General features: G+C 43.4%; 1 protein-coding gene across 1 annotated transcript in view; it reads left to right on the forward strand.

The window, feature by feature from the left end:
• Nucleotides 1-25,322, forward strand: part of LOC147113862 (protein phosphatase 3 catalytic subunit alpha-like) — a 663,284-nt gene that overhangs the window by 293,628 nt on the left and 344,334 nt on the right. The window contains exon 4 of the mRNA XM_085995237.1: nt 14,664-14,864. Within this exon, the coding sequence (XP_085851363.1) occupies nt 14,664-14,864 (201 nt within the window). The remainder of the gene's footprint in view (nt 1-14,663; nt 14,865-25,322) is intronic.

The following is a 25,322-nucleotide window of genomic DNA, read 5'->3' on the forward strand; positions in this document are numbered from 1 at the left end:
AGACCTGTCAAACGATGGCGATTCATCTGTCAAAAATTTTTGACAGATGAAACGTCATACGTTGACGTTCTCTGCAACCGGCTTTCCCTTAATTGACCTGCTGGGCAGGTTTAACAATGTCACGGAAATAGCGTGGGTTGGCCAGAAGTTGATGGAGGCGGGACTGAAACCCGACAAGTGAGAGTCCCGCCTCCAAAAGCCCCCTTTGGCAAAATCACCCCCATAGAGTCTGCAAAGGGATAGACTAAGTGAGTGGGCAGTAAGGTGGCAGATAGAGTATAATGTGGGGAAATGTGAGGTTATTCACTTTGGTAGGAAGAATAGAAAAACAGAATTTTTTTTAAATGGTGAGAAACTTTCAAATGTTGGTGTTCGGAGAGATTTGGGTGTCCTTGTGCAAGAAACACAGAAAGCTAGCATGCAGGTACAGCAAGCAATAAGGAAGGCAAATGGCATGTTGGCCTTAATTGCAAGGAGATCAGAGTATAAGAGTAAGGAAGTCTTGCTACAATTGTATAGGGCCTTGGTGAGACCACACCTGGAGTACTATGCACAGTTTTGGTCTCCTTATCTAAGGAAGAATATACTTGCCTCGGAAGCGGTGCAACGAAGGTTCACTAGATTGATTCCTGGGGTGAGAGAGCTGTCCTATGATGAGAGATTGTGTAGAATGGGCCTATACTCTCTGGAGTTTAGAAGAATGAGAAGTGATCTCATTGAAACATACAAGATTTTGAAGGGGATTGACAGGGTAAATGCTGAGAGGTTGTTTCTCCTGGTTGGAGTGTCTAGAATTAGGGGGCATAGTCTCAGGATAAGGGGTAGGCCATTTAAGACCAAGATGAGGAGGAATTTCTTCACTCAGAGGGTTGTGAATCTTTGGAATTCTCTGCCCCAAAGGGCTGTGAATGTTGAGTCTTTGAGTATATTCAAGGCTGAGATAGATAGATTTTTGGACTCTAGAGGAATCAAGAGATATGGAGATTGGGCGGGAATGTGGACTGAGGCCAATGATCAGCCATGATTTTATTGAATGGCAGAGTAGGCTCGAGGGGCCGTATGGCTGACTCCTGCTCCTAATTCTTATGTTCTTTAGTAAAAGTGACATCCCCTTCCCCAGCATACATCATATTAGAACATTAATATAGCCAATGATGAATCAATTTGTTCTGAATTTTGAAGTGTTTTAAACATTCTTATGATACTACATCTGTTCTTTGATGTTTGTTTTAAAAAGGCTTTAAACAATGTATTTTTAATGCCTGCTGTTCTAACGAATCAGATGGCTGTCATTAATCTGCATGCTAATCTCACTCCATTGAGTTTGTAGTGGCAGCATGTACAATATTAATTGTGCACTTGGGGGGCAGTTCATGTACTCGATAGCAGCTTTCCTGAACAGCGCAGTTCTTACTTTATTGGTGATGGTACAAACTTGTCAGTGTGTCGAGAGTTAAATGTGTATTGGTAGTTAAATCAACCTCCACCAGCCGACATGCTTTGATCGCCTTCATTTTGCCTCCACAAGATGAAATGCAGTGTTAATGGCTGTGTTTTAGTTGTAACAATTGCTGGGAAACATCTAATGTTGTTATTTTTTTCTAATGGTATTTAAATAGTGAAGGAACAGGAGGTCACCTTGTGAGGGAAGTCTATCCTGCAGCTGTGATTTCAAAGGGGATGTATGAGTCATGGTGAACAGAGACCTTCATGTGATTAGAATGAAAGAGTGCTGTGATGGAAGGCAGTAGGCAGTGATGGAAAAGTATGCAGTGATACAAAAAATGTACCCTCATTAATACAAATTGTATCTCCTTCCAAATGAGTATCCAGATGTTTGTGGATAGGTTCAACCCAAGATTTTTTTTTACATGCAATATATTCTAACAATGCAGTCTAAATTAGAATTTTTACAAATTGCAAATAATAAAGAAACAATAACTGTTTGGCCAATTGGCTATGACATGGCAAAGTGAAATAGAAAGATAACTCTGCTTGTGTCTAGTTAATGATATGGCTATCAGAAACAGATGGAGTATTAATTTTGCATTATTTGGTTTTTTTACATCATGAAAGCTGTAAAAGTAAGCAGGCTTAAATGATTAATCTTGGTCAATGCAATGTAATGAAACTAACATTACAAACAACTAAAGTTAATTACTGTAAATGTCCTGGATTTCACAAAGTTAGAATTTATAACCAATGGAAAGCGTAATACTAGAAAAAAAGAAAGACTTGCATTTCTATAGCGCCTTTCACAAACTCATGATGTCCCAAACTGCTTTACAGTCAATTAAGTACTTTTGAAGTGCAGTCGCTGTTGTAATGTAGGAAACAGCAGCCAATTTGCGCACAACAAGCTTCCCCAAACAGCAATATGACAACGACCAGATAATTTTTTTTTGTGATGTTGATTGAGGGACAAATATTGGCCAGGAAACTGGGGATAACTCCCCTGCTCTTCTTTGAAATAGTGTCATGGAATCTTTTACGTCCACCTGAGAAAGCAGACAGGGCCTCAGTTTAACATCTGATCTAAAAGACAGCACCTCCGACAGTGCAGCACTCCCTCAGTACTGCACTGGAGTGTCAGCCTAGATTTTTGTGCTCAAGTCTCTGGGGTGGGACTTGAACCCACAACCTTCTGACTCAGCGGCGAGAGTTTTTAAAAATTCATTCATGGGATATGGGCGTCATTGGCAAGGCCAACATTTATTGATCATCCCTAATTGCCCTTGAGAAGGTGGTGGCGAGCTGCCTTCTTCAACCGCTGCAGTTCGTGAGGTGAAGGTACTCCCACAGTGCTGTTAGAGAGGGAGTTCCAGGATTTTGACCCAGCGACGATAAAGGAACGGCAATATATTTCCAAGTCAGGATGGTGTGTGACTTGGAGGGGAACTTGCAGGTAGTGGTGCTCCCATGCGCCTACTGCCCCTGTCCTAGGCAGTAGAGGTCTCGAGTTTGGGAGGTGCTGTCAAAGAAGCCTTGATGAGTTGCTGCAGTGCATCTTGTAGATGGTACACACTGCAGCCACGGTACACCGGTAGTGGAGGGAGTGCCACTCACTGAGCCATGGCTGACACTCGAAAGAGAATAAGTCGTGTCATTTTTCAGTCATTAAACACAACTAGCTTTTCATAACGGAATGACTCAAAATTGTTATCGATTCAAAGTGCTGCTTCTGGCCTTGTGCTTACATTTTTTTGGACTGTTTTAATTGCATAATTGTTACACTTGAAAAGCGGCGACTGTAACCACCCACCCACACCTAAACCCATCTGCTCTTCAATGTTAAAATTTCCCCCAAACTGTCCCTCCATATGTAAATGTTGTTGTAATAACAAATGTTGGGGGTCAACAGCTCTTATCTATTGTTTAGTTTACAGAAATAAATCTAATAGTCTGGAATGGCCTGTCCAATTCACCCTGGCACTGGTAGCATGTACATCTGATCCCCAGTAAAAAAAAAACTGTCATTTATATGATTCCTTAACATATCATCAGGACATCTCAAAGTGCTCTACAACCAGTGAGTTAACTTTGAATTGCAGTCACTGTGGTATAAGCATATGTGTCAGCCAATTTGCACACAGCAAGGACCCACAAATAGCAAAGATAATTTTTTTCAGTGCTTTTGGTTTTGGTGGTCTAATAGGGGTGGGGGTAACCATTTTCTTGATAATTTTTATGTCCATTCCTAAATGTCTACTGGGAAAAGGATAAGGCCTCATGATATTAGTTGTCAATCTGATCACTGGCAAGGTCATTTTGGTTCTGGGTTGTCTCCATCCAATTGCTGATAGAGCATTTGTGTAGGGTATAGGTGACCACCTGATAGTGATGTCTCTGATCCCTAATTCTGTATTTAAAGGCTAGAGCTAGCCTCGTAGTGTGACCATCTGCACCCTGCTTGTTTAGTGCTGTGAGAGATAGGCAGTGGTGTGTCAATCTGATCTGATTCCTTGTTGTGTAGCAGAGAAAGGGTAGGTGCCTTTAAAGGAATAATATTTCCATACTTGGCATCTACTTATGTAACGCAGAATGAGAACTATTATTAACCCATGCTCTAACTTTATGAAGTGATATCACATACATTGAGGATCATGGGTTAAACACTGCTGCCATTTTTAGTTGATTCCTGAAGTTTTAGCATTTAGACTTTAGCTTTGTGTTCAACTTTAGAGGATCCATATTTTATTGCCTTCAAAACAAGATCTGAATATGCAATATGAATTGGCATAGGCATTATACAATTATGGAGCCACACATGATATAGCAGCATACATCTGCTGAGAGACTATTTATTCCTTTGTGCTGCATGTCATTTTAATACGACATTCTCTAGCAATGAACAAGAAGAAGCATATAAGAGCAGTCAGTAATCTGGCAGGACAATTTCACATGCTCATTAACTATACACTGGTTATTACAAATACAGGATCATAATACTGTGTAGTCAAATAAAGTGTGTGTTTCTTGGAACAGGAAATGTATCTATATTTCTGCAGTATCCTAGTACAGCATTGTTCCTGTTGTCTCACACTACATTCACATTCCACAAGTTTAGTGTCAGTGTGATGTTGAAAATTAGGACTAAACTTGGAGTGTGGGTCAGGTGTTAAAAACTGACTCTAAAGTGTAGCAGAGAGAGATTACTTTCTTCAAGGAGTCTAACTCTGCTTTACTCCAGTGCCAAGTCAGGCCCAGACACCGCATTCAAGCTGCATTATAGGAAGAAAATCTGGGTTTTTTTATCCGCTGTCAAAGGACATTCGTCATGCTCAAGGAATTTTGTTTAAACCATCTGTAGTGCTCATTGTGACTTGTCAACAGGGGTTTAATTTCTCATCCATACCTAACTAGCACAGTACTGTTAGGTATACTCCCAATGCTGAATTCTGGAGTTTCTTTGAATATATTTGCAAAGTAAGAGCTAAATTCTCCAGATTTTTTGCAGCTTCCACCCCAGCAAATACATCTTTTCTCACCTTTTAATCTGCATTTGTGGTATACGTTTGGGAGTATTCTGCAAACAGTTGCCAGAAACATTTTCACATTGTAACATTATTTGGAAGGCCATTTGAGGGAGGGGATCAACATAATTTGTCAGAATTGGCCAAAGTCCTATTCTAAAGCATGCGCAGCTTCAACTGGATCATCACCAGCCTGTGACTGGATATGAAATTCAAGGAAGGAGTTGCCTGACCATATGACAGGTATATTTTTTCCTCAATCTTTTTCCCATCTCATGTAGATACTGATTCATGTTGGGATACGGTTTCAGAAGAGCCCACCTCCCACTGGTACTTACCCACATGGGCCTTTTTTTCATGTATGAGCCTGGACAGTGTCTACAGGCTGTTCAGTGGTGAACAATCTCACGGCTGAGTCTGATCCTGTCCTCATCTGACGTCCAGACACATGTTCTTGCACAGGTCAGTAAGGACAATTGGCACCCTGTGATCTTCCATGTGAGATCTTGAGGCAGTTTTAAAGCATGTCTTCAAGTGGAGTACCTGGCAGAGGCACTCGAAGAAGGAGCATGGCATTGCAAGGAGGCAGGAAAGAAGACACAATTTTAATGAGACCTATAGACACTCCTGGATAACGTGCACCAGGACAAAGACTGCTGGTCTGGTGGGATATGATGTTTGAGAATGGTTACTGAGTTGAATAAGTTGGAATTTATGTGGGTGTGGTGGGGGTCGGGGGTGTGTGGAAGAAGTAATAACAGTGACGACAAAGGTAGACCATGTTAAACAGATGAGAAAACTTAATTGATAAGTTGAGCTCTGATGCCCCTTGTAGCTGTCACTGAGGGCTCCTTCCCAGAAAGCTCCATATCCAGGCCTTTTAGATGGCAGAGTTGCACAGAAGACATCAAATTACAGCTATGTAGGATACACTCATTGGAACATATTACAAAGCTCCTCGTATCATAGAATCATAGAAATTTACAGCACAGAAGGAGGCCATTTGGCCCATTGTGTCTGTGCTGGCTAAAAAAGAGCTATCCAGCCTAATCCCACATTCCAGCTCTTGGTCCGTAGCCTCGTAGGTTACAGCACTTCAAGTGCATATCCAAGAACTTTATAAATGCGATGAGGGTTTCTGCCTCTACCACCCTTTCAGGCAGTGAGTTCCAGACACCCACCACCCTCTGGGTGAAAACATTTCTCCTCAACTCCCCTCTAATCCTTCTACCAATTACTTTAAATCTATGCCCCTTGGTTATTGACCTCTCTGCTAAGGGAAATAGGTCCTTCCTATCCACTCTATCTAGGCCCCTCATAATTTTATACACCTCAATTAAATCTCCCCTCGACCTCCTCTGCTCCAAAGAAAACAACCCCAGCCTATCCAATCTTTTCTCATAGCTAAAATTCTCCAGTTCTGGCAACATCCTCATAAATCTCCTCTGTACCTTTTCTAGTGTAATCACACCTTTCTTGTAATGTGGTGACCAGAACTGTACGCAGTACTCTAGCTGTGGCCTAACTAGTGATTTATACAGGTCTAGCACAATGTCTCTCCTCTTATATTCTATGCCTCGGCTAATAAAGGAGTGTATCCCGTATGCCTCCTTAGCCGCCTTATCTACCTGCTACCTTCAGGGATCTGTGGACATGAAATCCAAGGTCCCTCTGTTTCTCTATGCTTCTCAGTATCCTATCATTTATTGTGTATTCCCTCGCCTTGTTAGCCCTCCCCAAATGCATTACCTTATACTTCTTCGGATTGAATTCCATTTGCCACTTTTCTGCCCACCTGACCAGTCCATTGATATCTTCCTGCAGTCTATAGCTTGCCTTCTCACAAAAATTGGCAGTGTGGCTGATAGTATCATCTGCAAACTTCTTAATCATGCCCCCTACATTGAAGTCTAAATCATTGATATATACCACAAGAAGTAGAGGATCTAGTACTGAGCCCTGTGGAACCCCACTGGATATAGCATTCCAGTCACAAAACATCCGTCGACCACTTGATCTATCAAGTAGCAAAAGCTCCCCTTTAAGTCGCCGATAGTTCTCTCTGTGACTACTCTGGAAGAGGTGTTTGACTCAGTTGCTGTTTTTGCAGATTTTAAAGGGGTCATTATCCATGGTGGCAAGGGGAACACCTTGTTACCCACAAGCCATCCATTCACTTGACTATTTTCCTTGAAGAGCTCAGGAAGGGCAGAATTCCTGAGGATGAAGGCATCATAGCAACTTCCAGTAAACCTGGCCATCATGTGAAAGATTCTTTGAATGTGGTCACATACAATCTGCGGTTCACCGAGTGGTACCTCCTTTCCATTAAGAAAACCGATGGTAGGAGCTTGCAGTGTTACTTGGGTGCCATCTGTTGCACTCTGGAGAATCCAGCAATGTGATGAAACTGTAGGTTTGTATCATGCTGCTGTCTTGCTATCATCCCCAAAATGGATGAATTCCTGCACTTCCCCAAAAGGTGTGCCAGTTACCTGACAAATGCATTTCCAGACAAGTGATATGACACAGATCCCTGCTGGTTGCTTGAAATGAGCCACTGGCATAAAAATTGCGTGTGGTTGACACTTTCATAGCCATGGGCAGATGAGCTTGGCTGTAGTAGCTGGCAAAGAACCCCTGTTGCCTCCTTGATGAAGTCCAGTCTTCTCACACAGAGCACTTCACTGAGATCTTTATAAGGTCTATGTGGCCTGTAAATTCTTTGGGGCGGGTAATATTTTATAGAATGCATCCTCCCCATATCCGATCTCACTCTCCTTTCCTCCTTCCTGTATTGTCCCTTGCCCTCCTCCATTAAAATTGCAAACAAAGAAATGCCCATCGGGAATCCCATATCTGGTACTCTGAACATCTCACTGTGGATGGGCACAAAAATGCCTTGGTGGTTACAAAAATATATTTGTGGTTTTATAGGCCTTCAGGCTGTCTGATGCAAACCCAGCTATATCAAGGTACAAGGCAGAAAACAGAACACTTTAAAAGCTATTTTGTAACTCCAGGAAACACTTCTCAAAGTTTCTTAAGGCTCCGAATTAAAGCACTTCCACCTGCTGATGCTGGCAACTGTTAAGCCTCTTTTAACTTTGTTAATTACCCTTGGTGCATTGGGCATACAAGTCATGGGTTGTTGGCCCCAAATCACAATAGAAACTGCCACACTGCCATTATAGAGCTTAAACCTTGCGAAAATGGGTTCTGCCCCAGAATCCACCCACAAAATTACAGGTAAAAGTTCTTAAGCTATAACCTTGCTAGAAATAGTGAGTAAATTTGGAGCCCCAGAGTCGCAGAAATACCATATGCCATCATACCCGCCATACCTTTCTATCAATTTTTTCACCAGGTAATCATCCAACTTGCTCTTGAATTTGATGAAACAGTCAGCGGCTACTGCATCTCTTGGAAGTCCATTTCATACTTTGACTGTGCATTGCATAAATGTGTGCACGCTTCCAGTGCACCATATTGAGGCCTCAGTAGTCCAAGTAGCGCACGAAAATGAGTACTGCGTGGGCCAATTTCTTGGTCAGAATCTCAGAAGTTTGCTGATAACACAAAAGTAGGAGATTTGGCAAACAGTGAGGAGAAGTGTAAAAGACTTCAGCAAAACATATAGATAGAGGAATGAGAAGACGCGCGAGATAATACATTCTGGAAGGAAAAACTAGGAATGGGAGTATATGTTAACTGAGAATACGCGGAAGAGCGTAGAAAAACAGAGAGGCCTAGAGGTTCAAAAACATTGGAGGTAATTTTAACCCCCATGATTGGGTGGGTGTGGGTCGTATGAGTAGTTAAAATTTAAAAAAATTAAAACCTGACCTCAACCCACTTTGAACCTGCCCGGTTTTAATAGAGGTGGGACGTGGAGGGGAGGGATGGATGGGTGACCAATCCGCTTTAAGGAGGCTGTGTGCCTCCATATTAACAAGCTTTTTATTTTTAACCCATTTCGGCCAGGTTTCCTGGGCCTCCGGAAACCTGGCAGGTAAAAGGAGGCGAGAAGGGCTGTATCCATAAGGGAAGTGCCTTTACAGCACTGCTTGTGGATCAGGAGAAGTAGGAGTGTTTCCCAACGGCCCAACAAGCTTACCCGCTTCCAACTCCGCGATTGCCGACTAACCCCCACCCTGGGATTTTCCCCCTTGACTACCATCTTGTTTCCCCCCACGCGATCTCTTCCCCCATGATCTCGCACTGCTTCCCTACCTGCTCTCTGCTTGGCTGCAGGCTTTCCTGTCCAGCACGCAGCCAACCTGTTGCTCAGGTTGCCTGTCCAGCGGGAATCTTGTAGAAAAAATTTAAAAGACGTCCTACAGTTAAAAACTCGTACTTCTGGGTTTCCCGTCCACAACTGCTCCCCCCGCCCCACTCTGAATGCGTGGCCCCATAAATATTGGGGCCATTATTTCCATAAGGTGTGTGTAGATAGATAAAATCACAAAAAAGGCCAACAGCATATAAATAGGGGCAAATGTAAAGAAGTAATTATAAATTTGTAGAAAACATTGGTTAGGCCACAGTTAGAGTAATGTGTGTAGCTTTGGGTATCCCATTAAAGAGAAGACATTAAAGCCATTGAGAGCAGGCAGCATAGGGCCAATTTTAACTCTCGGCGGGAAGCTGGTGGGAGTGGACAGCAATCCTGTGCGGGAGTCTTTGTTGGAGGCATGACAGATTTTAACTGCTGGGCCTCATTGAATGTCACCAGCCAGCTGCTCGCCCATTTCAGGCGGAAAGCGGCAGCTGAATAGGGGAAGATGAAGATCACCGGCTCAGAGTCTGCCCACTGACACCATGAGAAGGCTGGCAGCAGCAAGTTAAGTCTGATAGAGGGGAGTTGTGAGGATCTCGCGGCTGGGGAAGGGCCTGGAAGAGCGGAGGCCCAGACTTTGCTAGTGGGGCCCGGCGTAGCACTCCTGCTCCTCCTGGCCCCACTAAAGAAAGTGTTTTTAACTTACCTTAAAGGGCCTCACTGGCTTCCCAGCAGCTTTACTTGGCGGGGTGGCTGCTCAGCAGTGAGTTAAAATGGCATCGGGATCCCATGCACATTGTGGGACACCAATTTGCATTTCTTAATGAGGCTCCCGCCAGAGTCCAGCAGGAGCCTCATCTGCTGCCAAAACCAATGGCATTAAAATGGAGAGTCAGCGTGAACGGAACGGGAAATGGAGACGATCAATTTAAACTGCACCTCTCTGCTCCTTTCCCACCGATGGGAGAAGAGTTAAAATTCCCCCAATAGTTTCCCCAGGATGATGCCAGGGATAGAAAACTATAGTACTGACAAGAGACTTGAGATACTGTAATTATGGCCACTGAAGCAGCGAAGGCTTAGTGGAGATTTAATTACTTTCTTTTATAAATTATGAAGGGTTTTGATGGAATGAACAGGGGAAAGCTGTTTCCTTTTCGGGATGTGGGTGGTCATCAATTTAAATCTAAGAGAATGAGGTGTGAAGTTAGGAGGACTTTTTTTTATGCAGAGGGTTGTTGGAGCACAGGGCATTTTGCCACAGGGAATGGTTGAGGCAGTGACCATTGCATCTTTTGAAAGGAAAATTGGATAAATATTTGGGGGAAATTTTAACTCTCCCTGCGCGGCTCCATTCCTACCGATTTCCAATTCCTACAAGTCCATAAGGACCAGTATATTTAGTGTGTGCATTCTTCCTGCCTGCAGTTTGACTCTGTTTTGTAGACTGCAAGTGACCCAAGGGCATCCCCATTATAATTACTGTCAAATCTGTCATTATACCTGACCAGGAAACAGCATGGTTGTGGGACAATCTAACCTTTTAAACAACTGATTTAAAAAGTACCCTCAGGAGGGTTTCAGATATATAATGCGGCTATTTATTTATTAAAAAGAGGAATGTTACACCTTTAATGGTACACTGATATAATTGTGTCCTTCTAACTTGTTCCACATAAAATTGCTGAGCCTACAAATTCAATATTGCGGGCAGGTAGCGTGCACACATTTCCGGCTGGAATTGCACCACCCGCCATATTGGGTGAGGACAAAAAATATGCATACTTTACCCATGCCTGAAGCAGGCGTTAGGCCCTTTGCATGTGCAAATAAGGTTTAGACCAAGTAAGCAGATAAGCTTATTGTGGGTAAATGTAAGGTAATATATATAGGTATAGAAATCAGTAAAAATGTATAACATGAAAGTAGTTTAGTAGTTGGATAGAAAAGGAATTTTTGGGGGGTATGATCATTGATCATGTCATAAAAGTATCTAATTAAAATGAGTCAGTTATTAAAAAGGAAAACAAGTTACTGAGATGCACCAGAACGGCGTTAGATCAGTGTGGGGGTGGGGGTTAGTCCTACATGTGGGTTCTTTTCTTGTTCCAAGCTTTCTTGTGAAAATAGCCAATTCATATGCATTTGCTGAACAATGTAATCATGGACAAGCAGCTGGAGTTTATTCTGTTTGATAATATTTTACTGAGGCACACAATGAATTCAAGTTCAACCCTTTGAGAAGCATTTTTCACCAACAGCAGAAATGCAACAAAATTGGAATTTATCTTGTTTATTCCAATAATATTTTAAATTAGGAACTGCTTTTGAGCCATATTGTGTATAGATGTGCTGCACTGTGAAGTGACTGATTTCCAGCTGCGATTTCTTTGATGTAATGAATCTTAGTTGTATTATCGGACAGAGCTGCTAAGTAAAATCATTGCACATCCCCAACTAAGAGAGCGAGAGGTGGTGGGTGAGTCAACCTAAGTGGCCCTTAGTACAACCAGTCGTTGGTTGCATAACAACATTAATGCTCGCAGATTACATACTCATTTTGTTGGGACCCAAGTGCATGGTTTACATTTCTATAAATCTTTTTCATAATATTGATTTTCAAAAACAAACAAAAAGAAAATCTGTTTTAAGAAAGGTATGAAAAAAGTGCATACTTAAGTGCAAATAAAAACAGTGGCCTGACCCTTATGATATTTCATTGTATCTGAATATTAAATTAATTGTATAATAAAGCATTAAAACTATTACATTACATACACTAACATTTAGCAGAACCTGAAGAGATGTTTTATTTCAAACTAGCTAACTGCTTTTAACATTCTAACACATCCATATATTTCATTAAAGGCAAAAACCAAGTCTGAAATACTGATATGTTGTCATAATAAATCATTCTTTCCGTGGCATTTTGAAATCCACCCATAGTTGAAATCATAGGGCATTTTATCCTAGTTTAATTAAAGTTAATTAAATGGTAAATATACCTCAGTATGCAAAATGTTTCCACTTGTGGAGAGACAAAAACTAGGGGCCATAAATATAAGATATAGTCACTAATAAATCCAATAGGGAATTCAGGAGAAACCTCTTTACCCAGAGAGTGATTAGAATGTGGTACTTGCTACCACAAGGAATAGTTGATGCAAATAGCATAGATGCAATTAAGGGGATGTTAGATAAACACATGAGGTAGAAAGGAATAGGATATGCTGATGGAGTTAGATGAAGAGGGGTGGGAGGAGGCTTGTGTGGCGCATAAACACCAGCATGGACCAGTTGGGCTGAATGACCTGTTTCAGTGCTGTACATTCTGTGTAATACTATCTTTGACTAATTTCATTTATAGATACAACACAATTATTTACATAGGATTACAGAGGATATACGGCACAGAAACAGGCCATTCGGCCCAACCAGCCCATGCTGGCATTTATGCTCCACTCAAGCCTCCTCCCGTCTTTCCTCATCTAAATCTATCAGCATAACCCTCTATTCCCTTCTCCCTCATATGCTTGTCTAGCCTCCCCTTAAATGCATCTATACTATTTGCTTCAACACTCCCTGTGGTAGTGAGTTCCACATTCTCACCACTCTTTGGGTAAAGAAGTTTCTCCTGAATTCCCTATTGGATTTCTTGGTGACTATCTTATATTGATGGCCTCTATTATGCTCTTCCCCACAAGTGGAAACATTCTCTCTGTATCCACTCTATCAAAACCCTTCATAATTTTAAACTCTATTAGGTCACCCCTCAGCCTTTTTTCAAGAGAAAAGAGACCCAGCCTGTTCATCCTTTCCTGATATGTAGACCCTCGCATTTCTGGTATCATCCTTGTAAATCTTCTCTGCACCCTCTCCAGTGCCTCTAAATCCTTTTTATAATATGGCGACTAGAACTGTACGCAGTACTCTTAAGTGTGGTCTAACCAAGGTTCAATACATAACTTCCCTACTTTTCAATTCTATCCCTCTAGAAATAAACCTTAGTGCTTGGTTTGCTTTTTTTATGGCCTTGCTAACCTGTGTCGCAACTTTTGGTGATTTGTGTATTTGTACTCCGAGATCCCTTTGTTCCTCTACCCCACCTAGACTCACACCCTCCAAGTGATAAGTGACCTCCCTATTCTTCCTACCAAAATGTAATACCTCACATTTATCTGTGTTGAACTTCATTTGCCAATTATATGCCCATCCTGCAAGTTTATTAATGTCCTCCTGTAACCTGTTACAGTCCTCCTCAGTATTGACTATCCCCTCCAATTTGGTGTCATCCGCAAATTTAGAAATTTTGTTTTTGATTCCAAAGTCTAAATCATTAATATAAATTGTGAACAGTAGTGGTCCCAGCACTGATCCTTGTGGAACACTACTACCCATCTTCTGCCACTGTAAATAGCTACCTTTTACCCCTGCTCTCTGCTTTCTGTCTTGAAGCCAGCTAGCTATCCATTCTGCTACTTGTGCCCTGACTCTGCATTCTCTGACCATGTTCATCAGTCTATTATGGGGTACCTTATTGAAGGCCTTTTGAAAATCTAGATAAATTGCATCTACTGCATTACCATTGTCTACTCTCTCTGTTACCTCTTCAAAAAATTCAATCAGGTTGGTCAAGCAAGACTTTCCATTTTGAAATCCATGCTGACTATTCCTTGTTATATTTTTGGTTTCTAGATGTTCTTCTATTTTCTCCTTTAGTAGGGATTCCATTACTTTTCCTCCCACCGATGTTAAGCTGACTGGTCTATAATTCCCTGGACATGTTCTATCCCCCTTCTTGAATATAGGTATTACGTTAGCTCTCCACCAGTCTTCTGGCACTACACCTTTTCTCTAAAGAATTATTAAATATGTTTATCCCTTCCTTATATTCTTCCCTATATTCTGTTAAAATGTGTGGATGCAATCCATCCGGACCAGACGTTTTATCCTCTTTGAGTTTGATTAGTTTATTTAATATATCCCCTCTTTTTATTTTAAATGCACTTATCTTATTACTCATATCATCATCCAATGTCATGTCCACCTGTTCTATTAATATTAATATTCCGAGATACAATATGCATAATTCGACTGCTGAGCATATTTTTTTCATTTTAGAAATGAAAACTATAGTGCAACATGGTTTTTATGATTTTCACTAATGGCTATCCTGAACCAAGATCTTACTTACTGTAAGTGTATTGGTTCTTCACAATATCAGCAGTTTATATATTATTTTATTGTACAATACCCTTAAATTTGTCGATTTAGTGATCTATTTGGGTGTTTATAACTGTGATGATGTATAATATATATTTGTGCTTACCTTCACTCGTGAAGTATTGCAGTCTGGAAGTATACAATACTTGAAGTGTTTTGTCATCTTAGTTTCTCTTTTTCTGTTATAGCTGTTCCTTTCCCACTAAGCCATCGACTGACCATGAAGGAAGTATTTGATTGTGATGGCAAGCCACGTGTTGATCATTTGAAGGCTCATCTCACCAAGGAGGGGAGGGTAGAAGAAACTGTAGCACTTCGAATTATTAATGAAGGAGCTTCCATTCTTCGCCAAGAAAAAACAATGTTGGATATAGAAGCTCCTGTGACAGGTAGAATTGCATAGATTTATAATTATATTGAGTTATTCTACCAAATAAAAATGCAGATTTTACTTGCAAATATATTAAGTTAAGAAATGAACTGTGACTATACATTGCTAGGTCTACTATACAAGCCACATTAGACATTAGCAGAAGACATTGGGAATTTCCTCAGAGCTGCTCCCACTCCGCCACTGTAACTTTGCAGAAAGTGCAGCAGAAACTCCAATTACCTGCGTAAACGGGGTTTCTCCTGCATATCCGGCAAAATTCTGACAGTGGAGCAGGAGGAGCTCTGAGGAAATTCCTGACACTTGAAATTTAAACTGTAGAATGCATTCTGTTTTCAAAAATTTAAATAAGTTTCTAGAAAGCCATTTACCTCAGAAGAGTTGAGCTCAAAACTTGATCAAGGAGAATGGTTGGGAGTCATATATCACTGCCAAGTGTTTTCAGGTAATATATAACTATTTCAATGCAGGAGTTTACAAGAAAACTGCAATTGCACAAATTTAAAATCTGAGAGTTATGGATTGAATAATGCAATGTCTTGTAAAGTAAAAACGTTGGCCTGATGATGGGGCTAAGGCTGCTTCATTGAGTCAGTTGCAGGATTACCTTGTGATTCCATTTATCCACATTGTACCTCATCATTAGTTCATTTTGTAATTGATCTCGAGTACTGGCAAGTGTCTTGCATTTTATTTATCAACTTTTTTTCTTTCATATCATTCTCAAATCAGACTTTTTTATTTGTTTCTAAGAGCAATGTAATTAACATAATTTAGAGAAATGTAAACCATACTTTGTAGCCAGCCGAAGGAGTATGCAACTCTGGGTCTCCGAGAAAGGTTTAAGCAATGCGAGAGTGAGCAGATTATCTATTTTTAAGTGATGTTTGTTGAGGAATAAATATTGGCCAGAACACTGGGGAGAACGCCCCTGCTCTTCTTTGAATAGTGCCATGAGATCTTTTACGTCCACCTGAGAGGGCAGACGGGGCCTGGGTTTAACATCTCATCCGAAATACGGAAATCGCCAGAGGAAGGGCAGAAGATCCTGGCTAGGGAGTTAAAATCTCAAATAAGCCTTGTGATGATGCGATCGGTCAAATCTCCCTCAAGCCAAGAGAACTGAATTGTACCAACCACAGCAATGACAAAAACTCTGAGCACTGATGGAAACCATTAGTTGTGTCTTAATGCAAATGCAGACTCATGCAAGTATATAAACATAACACACATTGCAAATCTGAGAATAGGGCGAGGGGGAAGGAAGGGAAAAATGGGTTGGCGATTCCAATTCATCCATTTGTAAATTGGGAAAAATATTATGCTTCCAAGTATAAGGATCATTTACATGACTTCCACAAGTGAATGCATTAGATACCAATGTGTCTGTCAGCGCCACTTTTGTATTGAGATCTCCAAATGTCATTTTTTAAACAAATTGTATCAACCTGGAGGAAGAGACTACTAACAATTGCTGAATACATTGGCATATGTTGATAAAACAACCAGAAATATCAGTGATGATATCAACAATTTAATATGCAGTTTATTTTAAATGACAGTGGTTAAAGAGTAAATAGTATTCCAGTCTTAGCCCATCTCCAAATAGTCCATCCCTCCTATTCCATGTCTTCGTTAGGAGGCTTTGCAGGTCCAACACCCTGATGTTTGCTGCTCATTTCTTCGATCTGGCTGCCATTCTTTTCACCCTGATTGCCAGCTTCATAAAGTGCTGACATAACCCCTTTAACAGCAGCAGGTTTGATCCTGAACTCTGCTTCTCCTTCTCCTCCTTTTCCATTGAGATTTCATTGTCAGAAAATGATGTGCAGTGTTCCCAGATTTAGAGCATGTGCTACAAATGGATGAGGCTATGCACCAGAAACAACATTGGAAAATTACCCCTTTTATCTACTCACTGTGACTTAGCTTTCTCTTGGACATCTTTACAAGCAATACATTTCTGGTTGTTTATTTATTTAGTTTGATTACAAACAGCTGTTGTTAATTTTGTTCTACTTTTGAAAACAATTGCCAGGAATTTCCTCAGAGCTGTTCCCACTCCGTCGCTGTGACTTCATTGGAATTGCGATGGAAACCATGGTTACACGCGTAAACGGGGACTTCCACCACACTTCCAACAAAGTTACGGCAGCAGAGCGGGAGCAGCTCCAAGGATATCCCATGGCAATGACATTCCTTTTGCTGCCCAATAAAAGAATCACAGACTCGAGATAAATTCAATATGATAATTATATTTACTGAATTAATGCGTATGGTTTTTGCATGCATTTGGTTCTTAATGCATGTGATATAAGTCTTCAAGGAGATTTTCTGAGGTGTTTTTAAATTACTATTGTGATTCTTATACTTCTTACTTATATTGCTTGTACCTTACGCCAAGTACTTTTGTAACTGAAGGGTCGACTGTGGTGATTTACTATTAGGAAACTGGTAAGCTACCTCAGATTTAGTTAGATTTATGACCTACTCTGATATATATGTATCAGTCCCAGGAGTGCCCTCTGCTGGAGATGCAATGCTGTCAGATATGGTGCCTGAAACCCATGGTACAGAGTTTCTTGGAAAACAGTTATAGCAGCAGTGAGAGCATTCATGAGAGATGCTTTTATTGCTATGTCAACAGCATATAATACTGGGACCAAAACTACAGTTGCCACTGGTGTTCAATAACAGGCAGAAGTACAGACAACCAGTTGTCCACCCCTTGGACGGCTGTGGCTCTGAAGCCACTGTGTTCTCAACACAGTACATCCCATGTTGGAAAACTGTACGAGGCAACTAACTTCAGCAGATGTGATCGCCACCCTCTCTACTTGCTAACTCATCAGCAGTCCCCACCTGTGCTAAATCTTCATTATGCTCTGCTCATCCAATTGATGTATCTGGACTGCTGCTTGATTAAAGAATGAGTAATGACAGTTTGTGCTTCTGATAAGCTTAGGTTCTCCATGCTCTGTGAAGATAAACGATGGCCCATTATTTGCATAAAATGTACAATTAATATGGCACATAACAGAATGATCTGTCCAGCCTTCCAACCTTGTAAGAACCAACACCTCTCAGAGCTTCATTTCCTATGGTCTGCACCATATAGTGTTCAGGTTCTGTTGAAAGGTTCTCCTGGGATGATCTACCAACTGTTAAACTCCTTGTCCTACTGTTCAGTGCAAATTTGGTTTTTAAACAGGACCAGCATGAATTAACAATGGAGGTTGACGTGCCACCTGCTATAATGTTCACTCTTTGACTGTGTGAAGAATAATTTTTTAACAAAGCACACCGAAAAGAATCATACTCGTATGTCCTTTAACTGCATATTAGGGTTCATGTGTCTCCTGGCATTACACTCATTTATTTGATTGTGGGAAGATTGCACTTATTTCATGGGCCGGGATTTTGCGATAGAAATAACAGTGAGGCTATCAGCACTCACAGGTATTAATGATTAAATCGGGAAGCAACTTCGAGTGTCCACACATGCACAGTTATACACGGAACTCCGAAATTTGCTGTCCAATTTGCCCTGCTCCACCACAAGCTTTGCTACACCGGTACCTTGCCGAGAGATTTGGTATTTAAATACACGAAGGGTGTGAAGTTGCTGTACTTACTCACTAATAAGCCACTAAACATGCCAGAAAAAGTTAGGGCTGGTGCACTCAGGTGTAAGTGAATTTTTAACAGCGTGGTAAGTTAATTACTGAAAATTACATTTTACAAGTATGGAGTCTCATTCCTTCAGAATTAAATTACTGTTGGAGATTTTTTTAAATTAAAAATTAAAATAATTTTGTTTTTACTTTTTCTTTCTGTCTCTTTTATCTCTCTCTCTTAATCCCATATTTCTTTCCCTCTCTTTATTTCGCTTTCTGTATATGATTTTAAAATGAATTAAATATTCCAATTTATACTTCCTGGTTTAGACTCTGCGGGCTAAAAATTCGATTGCCCCTGAAAACGGGCGTGGGGATCGCGATACGTGATCAACCCACGCCCATTAGTACGCAAACTTTGTGCTGCCTGCTAATTATAATGATTGTGGCGTACAGCCCAGTGCTGAGTGGCTGCACACCTCAGCAGGGGGCCCAAGTTCATGTGAGGTCAGCATCACTTAAAGCTAGCCTGCACTACTTAAAGGCAGCCTGCACTAATTAAAGGCAGCCTGCACCTCTTAAAGGGGAGGTGCATTCTGGCTGCAGCAGGTGATTCAACTAGCTGGGGAAGAGAGTCTGAGCAGGAACAACACAGAGTAAATGCAGAACTGGACAAAGAGCAGGCTCCAAGATTCTCTGACTCAGTACTGGAGGCCTTGGTGCAGGAGGTGGACAGGAGGAGAGAGGTCCTGCATCCACAGGAGGCCCTCCAGGTGAACTCTGAGAAGGCAATGGGTGCAGATAGCCATCACCGTCAATGCCAGCAGTGTAGCCTTGAGGACCTAGATGCAGTGCCGCAAGAAGTTTAATTACCTCACACGAGTGGCCACGGTGAGTAAATTCATCCTCAAATGCCATATCCTTATAACTGAACCACTAGGCTCATACACTGCTCAATTCACCACCCTCTTCACTCACCTACCAACAATCTCTATCAATCATGACTCATACCTCACATAGCTTCACCTCACCCTCACACACTTAGCACTGCTGCAAGCCTCACACCCACATTTCACAGCTTGTACACACTGCCAGCTGTTCAACCATGAGAGGCACATCACTCAAACACTACATCACACCCACTGACACACTTCCCTCTCTCTTGCAGCATAAGGTGGCTCATAACAGGAGGCAGCAGGAGGTACCCGCAGGGAGACAGGCACACCTGCATGACCTAACCACTATGGAGGAGACGGTGCTGGAGATCATTGGAGTGACCATCACTGAGCCCATGGCCAGCGGCGGGTCTGAAACAATCCAAGGTGACTGTATCTTCATACCTAATCCTCCTTCTCACATTCCATTTCCTCCTCATCCCACAATCTCTTCTGATTTGCAAGCTGCAGATGTTTTAAGCATGCACCTCTTGCTTCCTGCCCCCCCTCACCGCAACCCTACCCTTATGCCTTTCTCCTTTCAAATAGCCAAGAACTGCCACCTGGCCAAGCAGTGGTGGAGAAGTAAGTAATGCAAGAGGAAGAAGGCAGTGAGGCTGAAGACGCAACGTCACTCGATTTCACACTTGGAGCCACCAGCTTGGATACTGACACTCCGCATAATAGAGCATAGGTTAGACACGGGATATGCACATGGTGAGACACCAGGCATGAGGGCCTGTAACCTGGGTAGAGTGAAAGGGTAACGCTCCCCGGAGGGCGAGATCGCACATGAGTTTTGCTGCACAGGACTCAGATGAGGACTTCAATGGGACAGCCTACAAAAGAAGGCTGATGGGTATGTTCAAAGAAATGCTTGGTACATTGACAGCTCTGCCAGAAAGCCTGAGTGCAGTGTTAAGGAGCATGGAGGAGTCTGGCACCAACCTTGCACAAGGCTTTGCACAGAGCTTGGAGCCCATCCTTTTCAGCATGGAAGTGATTGGCAACTCCATTAACGCACTTGTTGACTCAACCATGATGCAGTGTCTGATGGCTGAAGTCTCAGCTTCCATTGCAGCACAAGCAGAAGCCACCCAACGTCTGGGTGCTGCAGTGGAAGCACAGATTTCTGTCATGCAAGCTTAGCTTGCTGCCACACAAGCTCAGACTGCTGCCATCATGGCTGCAGTTACCAGTGTTGAAAGGTACTTGCAGGGTGTCACAGTAGTGCAGCAATCTGTCCTCCAACAGATTGCTAGGATTGCTGAGGCACCGCCCTAGGAGATTGGCAGTGGCTCCGTGGAGCATGCACCTGTTGTCCTCTCTCAGGATGACAGCATTCGTGCTCCCACCACTGCCTCTTCGCCAGTGCTCTTGCTTTTGCCTGTCAGCCAGCCAGCCCAGACTGCTGCCGCCTATGCCGATCTGGTGCAGTCCGAAGCCGGGCCTGCTGTGGTAGCACTGCGTAGGAGCACTAGAACAGGCAAAGACACAAGGAAGACAGGCACTAAGGGAAAGCACAAGGGTAATTAGTTGACTTTGAAATGTAACATTGGATGGTCTGATTTATAAAGTTGGTCTGGAATGTTTGTTTTGTGGTGGTATTTATTGTAGCATTGTGACCAAGAGGACGATAACAGAGGGAAGGGAAGGTGTGGGACTGTTGCTGAATGGGGAATTGGGTTTACATTCACTGGTACCGCAGTCAGATGAGGCGATCACGGACAGCTCGGCCAGAAAGGGGCTCCTCCCTTCGTCATCCTCCTCCTCCTCCTCTTCCTTCTCCTTCTCTTCTTCCTCCTCCTCCTCAGCTCTTCAGCATATATGTGCTGGTAAGGGCTGTGCCCTCATGACGACGAGGTTGTGCAGCATGCAGCACACAACAACAAATCTTGAGACACACTCTGATGAGTACTGCAGGACTCCTCCAGAGTGGCCCAGGCAGCAGAATAGTCTGCTCAATCACATTCAGTGTGGCAGCATGGCTTTCGTTTTATGCATGCTGCCCACGTGTGCTTGGGTTGTGCACCGGAGTCATGAGCCAGCAAGTCAGCAGATAGCCCTTGTTGCCCTGCAGCCACTCTCTGGTTTGTCGTGGTGGCTCAAATGCAGATGTGACAGCAGACTGCCGCAGAATGAAGGCATCATGGATGCTGCCAGGATACTGAGCAATCACCTGTATGAAGCACTGAGTATGGTCGCACACTAGCTGGACATTGAGGGAGTGGAATCCCTTCTGGTTGTGGTCCAATTTAAATTCACATGTGGCACCCACAAAACAACGTGTGCACAGTAAATGGCACCCTGCATCTTGGGGAAGCCTATTATCCTGGTGAAGCCGCGTGCTCACTCCACTTGCTTCTCTCTGGCAAGAGAGCATGAAATGCATTCACCTCTCTTTGTATACAGAGCCTCAGTGACCTCCCTTGTGCAACAGTGCACGGCAAACTGGGTGATGTAACCTGGGCAGAGTGAAAGGGTAACGCTCCCCGGAGGGCGAGGCCGCACATGAGTTTTGCTGCACAGGACTCAGATGAGGACTTCAGTGGGACATATTGCCTGCTCCAGCCTGGAAGGAGCCCGACGCATAAAGATTCATGGCCACGCTCGCCTTCACAGCCACTGGCAAAGCCTTCCTTAGTCTGCTCTGAGCCTGCAATTCTGCCTGCAGCAGGTGGAAGATTTCAGTGAGCACCTACTCAGTGAAGCGGAGATGTTACATACTGTTCTTCACTGAGGGTGAGGTCCGCACCAGAAGCATTCACGCGGATGCCATTTTGGATCCGAATTGGCATTATAGCGCCGAAAAAACAGACGTTACGGAGCCGAATTTAGTGGCCTACGTGTCTCAGTGAGGAGTCTTCAGTCTGATTGGTTGAAGAGACATGCTGTTGTTTGCCCTGCTCTCACACGCCATAGATCCTCTGTAGAGGGCACCATGCTGAAAAGCATCACTAAATACCATAAGTTGCCACTCAGAAACTCACAAAAAGCTGTGGGCAGCTGTAAGTGTAATGAACGACGAGCACCGTTCCTTCGCCGCTGACCGCAAAATATGGACCATTATCTTTAACAAAGCCCATTATAACTAATCACCCATAGATGCCCTTCAACTCCCTGCCAGATCTTCTTCCAGACCTCCTCCCAGATCTCCAAGTGATGAACCCTGAGTTGACCTGGCTGGAAACATGCCATATTCCTCGACTCTGAACCTCTTCCCAAACTCTATTAATCAGGACATTAATCTCCATGTTTGTGAAATAGGCTTTCTGAATTTTTGTTTTCTTTTTACAAAGCTTTGTATGCTTTGCAGCTGAATGCACTCAATTCTCATCATTTATATTGGCCAATTTTGATGCTTGCAAAGTGTGAAAGTAGCATTGTTACATGTGCATCAAGATTGGCTAGTTTTCTTTTATTCCCATTATTGAAATTGAATTACATGGATATCGGAATTCAGATTGAATGCTCAAGAATAAAACAGCATGTACCAAAGCCATCTTGATTTGAGTTCTTTATTTTTTATAAAGTAAGGCCATTTAACTCTTTATTTGAAAAAGAGCAAAAACATAGCTCCAATATGATCATTTTGCAAAAGTCAAGGACCAGAATAAAAGGCTTAAACAGTAGCTGTTTCACTGAAGACTGATCTGTCAATCCTCATCTCCTCAGTACATTACAAGATATTGGGGGGAAAATTGGGTGAGTAGCGCCACCTGTTAGCGCCTAAAGAGGCAGTCAGTGGCTGTAGCGCCACTGGCTGCGCCTCCCGCGATATTCAGCAGGGGCGCTAATGGTGGCGTTAGCCATTTGCGCTGCACCGCCACTGATGACGTCATTGGTGTGCGCAGTGCCCCATTCGCGCCCTGTTCGCGATATTTGGTAGCGAACGGCGCAGTTGCGCCGTTCGCTACCCGCGCCCGGTTCACGGGGCCTTGCTGTGCCAGCAGCAGCGCAAGTTAAGGTGGAGGTGCGGGGCGGCCGCCTGCCAGCACCTCCATCCCCGGCCTCCTGACCCCCTCCCTGCGGCATTGCCAGCTGTTTCCCGAGAGCCCGGCACTTCTCCTTGGTGCCGGGCTCGTTTGCTGGCACTCGCGAGCGGGGATTACGCTGTTGCAGGCCCCTCCCCTTTTAACAATGGGAGGAAGGCCTGCAGTACTGCAGCGTGCCGTGCCGCAGCGCGGCACGTTGCGCTGCGATATTCAGTTTCAGCGCCCTAAGAGGGACGCGGAGCGCCTCGAGCATCGCCCCGTCTCCCTCTAGGGGCAATGAAACTGAATATCTGACGATCGCTAAAGCCTTGAACGCTGCGCTAAATCCTGCGCTCAGGTGACTTTGGCGCCACTTTGGCACCCCAACCCAATTTCTAGGGCATTGTCTTTATTTTCTGGTTAATTTTAAACTGTCTTTGATAATATATTTGCAAAGATCAATGCAACACAGCCCCAGGACATCGCTGCAGGAGTTCCTCAGGACAGTGTCCTAGGCCCAACCATCTTCAGCTGCTTTATCAATGATCTTCCCTCCAACATAAGGTCAGAAATGGGGATGTTCACCGATGACTGCACAGTGTTCAGTGCCATTCGCAAATTCTCAGATAATGAAGCAGTCCATGCCCGCATGCAACAAGACCTGGATGACATACAGGCTTGGGCTGCTAAGTGGCAGGTAACATTCACGCCACAGAAGTGCCAGGCAATGACTATCTCCAACAAGCGAGAGTCTAAACACCACCCCTTGACATTCAACAGCATTACCATCGCCGAATCCCCCACCATCAACATCCTGGGGGTCACCATTGACTAGAAACTTAACTGGACCAGCCACATAAATACTATGGCAACAAGAGCAGGTCAGAGGCTCGGTATTCTGTGACGAGTGTCTCACCTCCTGACTCCCCAAAGCCTTTCCACCATCTACAAGGCACAAGTAAGGAGTGTGATGGAATACTCTTCACTTGCCTGGATGAGTGCAGCTCCAACAACACTCAAGAAGCTCGACATCATCCAGGACAAAGTAGCCCACTTGATTGGCACCCCATCCACCACCTTAAAGATTCACTCCCTCCACCACTGGCATACCGTGGCTGCAGTGTGTACCATCTACAAGATGCACTGCAGCAACGCACCAAATCTTCTTCGGCAGCACCTCCCAAACCCGCGACCTCTACCATCTAGAAGGACAAGGGCAGTAGGCGCATGGGAACACCACTACCTCCAAGTTCCCCTCCAAGTCACACACCATCCTGACTTAGAAGTATATTGCCGATCCTTCATCGTCACTGGGTCAAAATCCTGGAACTCCCTCCCTAACAGCACTGTGTGAGTACCTTCATCACACGGACTGCAGTGGTTCAAGAATGCGGCTCACCACCACCTGCTCAAGGGCAATTAGGGATGGGCAATAATTGCTGGCCTTGCCAGCGACGCCCACATCTCATGAATGAATTAAAAAAATCTATGTTGATGATGTCGAATATTTTATTTGTCTGGTTATAGTGCAAATGGATATATTGGCCTAGAAATTTTACTTCACAGCACCCATTTTCAAGTGAAGGACGGGCGCTGAAGGACCCCAATATGGCATGCGGCATCTGCGCGTTCAGTCTCTGTTGGAAGGGCGCTTCATGCTATATTGGTTAGGGCACCCTGCAGCCCACCTGAAACTGGAGCTGGGTGCATTGTTTATGCAAATCGGGGACCGTTTCTTTATAAAATTCATTTGCGACTGACTACAGCATGTGCCATCCCTGCTGTGGTCAGTTTTCTGAGGTGCACAGGAACCACACTAGTGGACCTTAAAGGAATCGCTGGAGACTGCTAAACAAAAGGTAAGTTGAAAGTTTTTTTACTTACCCGAATATGGAGCCAGGAAGAGCAGGAGTGCCCCCCCCCACCCCCT

The sequence above is a fragment of the Somniosus microcephalus genome, chromosome 8 (genome assembly GCF_052327205.1).
Source record: "Somniosus microcephalus isolate GS21.2 chromosome 8, FLI_Smic_1.0, whole genome shotgun sequence".
Lineage (NCBI taxonomy): Eukaryota > Metazoa > Chordata > Chondrichthyes > Squaliformes > Somniosidae > Somniosus > Somniosus microcephalus.